General features: G+C 40.1%; 1 protein-coding gene across 1 annotated transcript; it reads right to left on the bottom strand.

Annotated features, from left to right (window-relative positions):
* Positions 1-6: 6 nt before the first annotated feature.
* LOC108355418 (DENN domain-containing protein 5B-like) lies at positions 7-2,323 on the bottom strand. The gene is made up of 4 exons (XM_017606581.1): positions 1,863-2,323; positions 1,178-1,653; positions 464-1,047; positions 7-245 (listed from the first exon to the last, which is right to left on the bottom strand). Exons 1-4 carry the CDS (start codon positions 2,080-2,082, stop codon positions 35-37), a joined length of 1,491 nt encoding a protein of 496 aa, XP_017462070.1. The 5' UTR covers positions 2,083-2,323; the 3' UTR covers positions 7-34.
* Between the last annotated feature and the right edge of the window lie 46 nt (positions 2,324-2,369).

Raw genomic sequence — 2,369 nt, 5'->3', positions numbered from 1 at the left:
TATGTATGTCAACAACACGACTACAACGACAACACTACCTCGAAGCACATTCCTGATTTAGCACAGACTTTTCAAGTATGGGAAAGCTGCGAAAGTAGGCAGCTCTATTGGAGAGTATCTCGCTAGGCGGTGTCACTTCAATGTCAATGCAATGCAAACGCTTCTCGTATACCTGTTGCGCATCCTGCGACATAACGCACGGCTCATAACTGGTAGCGCAAATCATATTTTCACCATGCCTCTTTCTAAATAAATACACAAGAGAAGAAAATAATGAATTTTAAAATTCAAGCTAATCATAAGTAGCGTCTTGTTTTCAAATATTTTAATTGTAATCTATTGGTTTGAAAAATTAAATATATCGCTTAATATCTATCCAACAAATATAGAGAAACTAACTATTGACATCCTTAAGTTCCCAAAACGAGAAAATTCAATAGTTCTCCTTCTTCAAATCCCTTACCTTAGGAGTTTCACGCGCTGGTCGAATATACGCAAATTTGCATCCGGTTCCTTTTCCCACATCGCCAAAATTTTGTTGTCGATTAGTGTTGCAAACATTTGAGATTCTAGAAAGCGCGATAAAAACGCGCGATGATGTTCAGGCTGATCTGATAAAAATGATGATTTATCAAAATTTTGTAATGTCTCTCGATTTGAAAGCCATTCGTCACGTGCTTGATTTGGGTAGATGACGAAAAATTCATAAGCGTAAAACATATGCACAAAGCGATTGAGAAAAGTCTCTCGCAGCGCATTGTTTATACGCAAATCCTGGTAGTATTGCTCTTCTAGCGATAACGTAGGAGTTGTCGTCTTTGTATCCTTACGCGCAGCTGCGGCAGCTTTAGTTGGCGACATCGTTGCGTCGACGGCATCAAAGCTTGTGCCATCATTGAGCGACACAGCACTTGGTGACTGTGTACGTACACCTTTTCGCCGCAAAAAATCGGCAATGCGTGGTACATGTTCGATTTTCGAAGGATGTGCAATGAGTGGTTGATATTCGAGATGATGACCGATGCCGTTGTCAGCACCAGTTGGACTACAATGACCGCTACCGGCCAGCGTGTAAACGGTCTCTTGCAGTTGACTAAAACGTTCTTTACTGCGACGTGCCGCTTGTAGACCGGACGGCAACGTACAACTACTAATCATAACGTCGTGATCGCGTGANGCAATGACCGCTACCGGCCAGCGTGTAAACGGTCTCTTGCAGTTGACTAAAACGTTCTTTACTGCGACGTGCCGCTTGCAGACCGGACGGCAACGTACAACTACTAATCATAACGTCGTGATCGCGTGACGCATAACCGTTTTTCAGTATTGGTTCATATGAACGATCACGTTCTATTTCGAATTTATCCAAAATGGATATTATTTCTGCCATGAAATCGATTTTATGTGGAAATACTGGCAATTCTTCAGGCAGTTGTATAATTTTCTTATCGATATCTACAAAGCAAAGAGTAGCTTCAGTACCAATTTTATTAGCGGACTCGCAATCAGCATGGAGGCCCATGACAAATGGCACGGGTGCATCTAGAAAATGATGGAGGGCAGCGGGCAATATTGGGGCATACACATGTGGCCATACAAATGGAAATAGAATGGAAGTGATGCACTCTCCAACGATCATCAATTTTTGGTAATCTAAAAAAAATTAAATGACAAGTGTAAAAAATGTGATGATTAAGAGATTTCACAAAGTGTTCAAGCCAATTTTAAGCATAACCTACCATTTGAGCGCAAAAGGACTTGATTTTCTAGCAAAACACAGGTCANATTAAATGACAAGTGTAAAAAATGTGATGATTAAGAGATTTCACAAATTATTCAAGCCAATTTTAAGCATATCCTACCATTTGAGCGCAAAAGGACTTGATTTTCTAGCAAAACACAGGTCAATAACTGTATAACACATTCTACACCAAGATACGTAAATAGCAATCGTAATGGAAAGTCGAGTAATGGCAGTTCAGAGCTTGGCTCTGGGCGCTGCAGTACCACAGCTAAGGGCGGCAAGTGCGGCTCAGAAGGAGGCAAGTAAATTCGTATTGATTTTCCCGGCTGTGGTAACATTACTTCATACAGAATATTATAGACATAGGATTCGAGACTAATGCCTGGTCCAGGTTGGCGTGGAAGACATCTATGACATGTTCGCAAGAATTAATTAAATACAATTACTAAATATATTTCATACATATCGCTCATTTACTTCAAAAGTGTCATAACTCAAAAACCCAAGACTCGAGATAAACGGCTTAAAGGTTTTGAATTTACATACATATGAATAAATATTTTGTTTTAGTGAGACAACACAGAAGAAGAGATATCGGTAATTTCTGCATACTCAACTCGGTTTG

The sequence above is a fragment of the Rhagoletis zephyria genome, unplaced genomic scaffold, assembly GCF_001687245.7.
Source record: "Rhagoletis zephyria isolate East Lansing unplaced genomic scaffold, Rhagoletis_zephyria_1.1 Rzeph_scaffold_45577, whole genome shotgun sequence".
NCBI classification, from domain to species: Eukaryota; Metazoa; Arthropoda; class Insecta; order Diptera; family Tephritidae; genus Rhagoletis; species Rhagoletis zephyria.
The sequence above is the reverse complement of the archived record's forward strand: the minus strand, read 5'-3'. Positions and strand labels throughout refer to the sequence as shown.

Excerpts from the sequence above, each read along its gene's own strand:
- LOC108355418 (XM_017606581.1), bottom strand. The coding sequence starts at position 2,082 with ATGTTACCACAGCCGGGAAAATCAATACGAATTTACTTGCCTCCTTCT. Across the intron at positions 1,654-1,862 it reads AGTCCTTTTGCGCTCAAATG|ATTACCAAAAATTGATGATC; the intron begins GTAGGATATGCT and ends AATTTTTTTTAG. Across the intron at positions 246-463 it reads CAGCGCGTGAAACTCCTAAG|AAAGAGGCATGGTGAAAATA; the intron begins GTAAGGGATTTG and ends GTATTTATTTAG.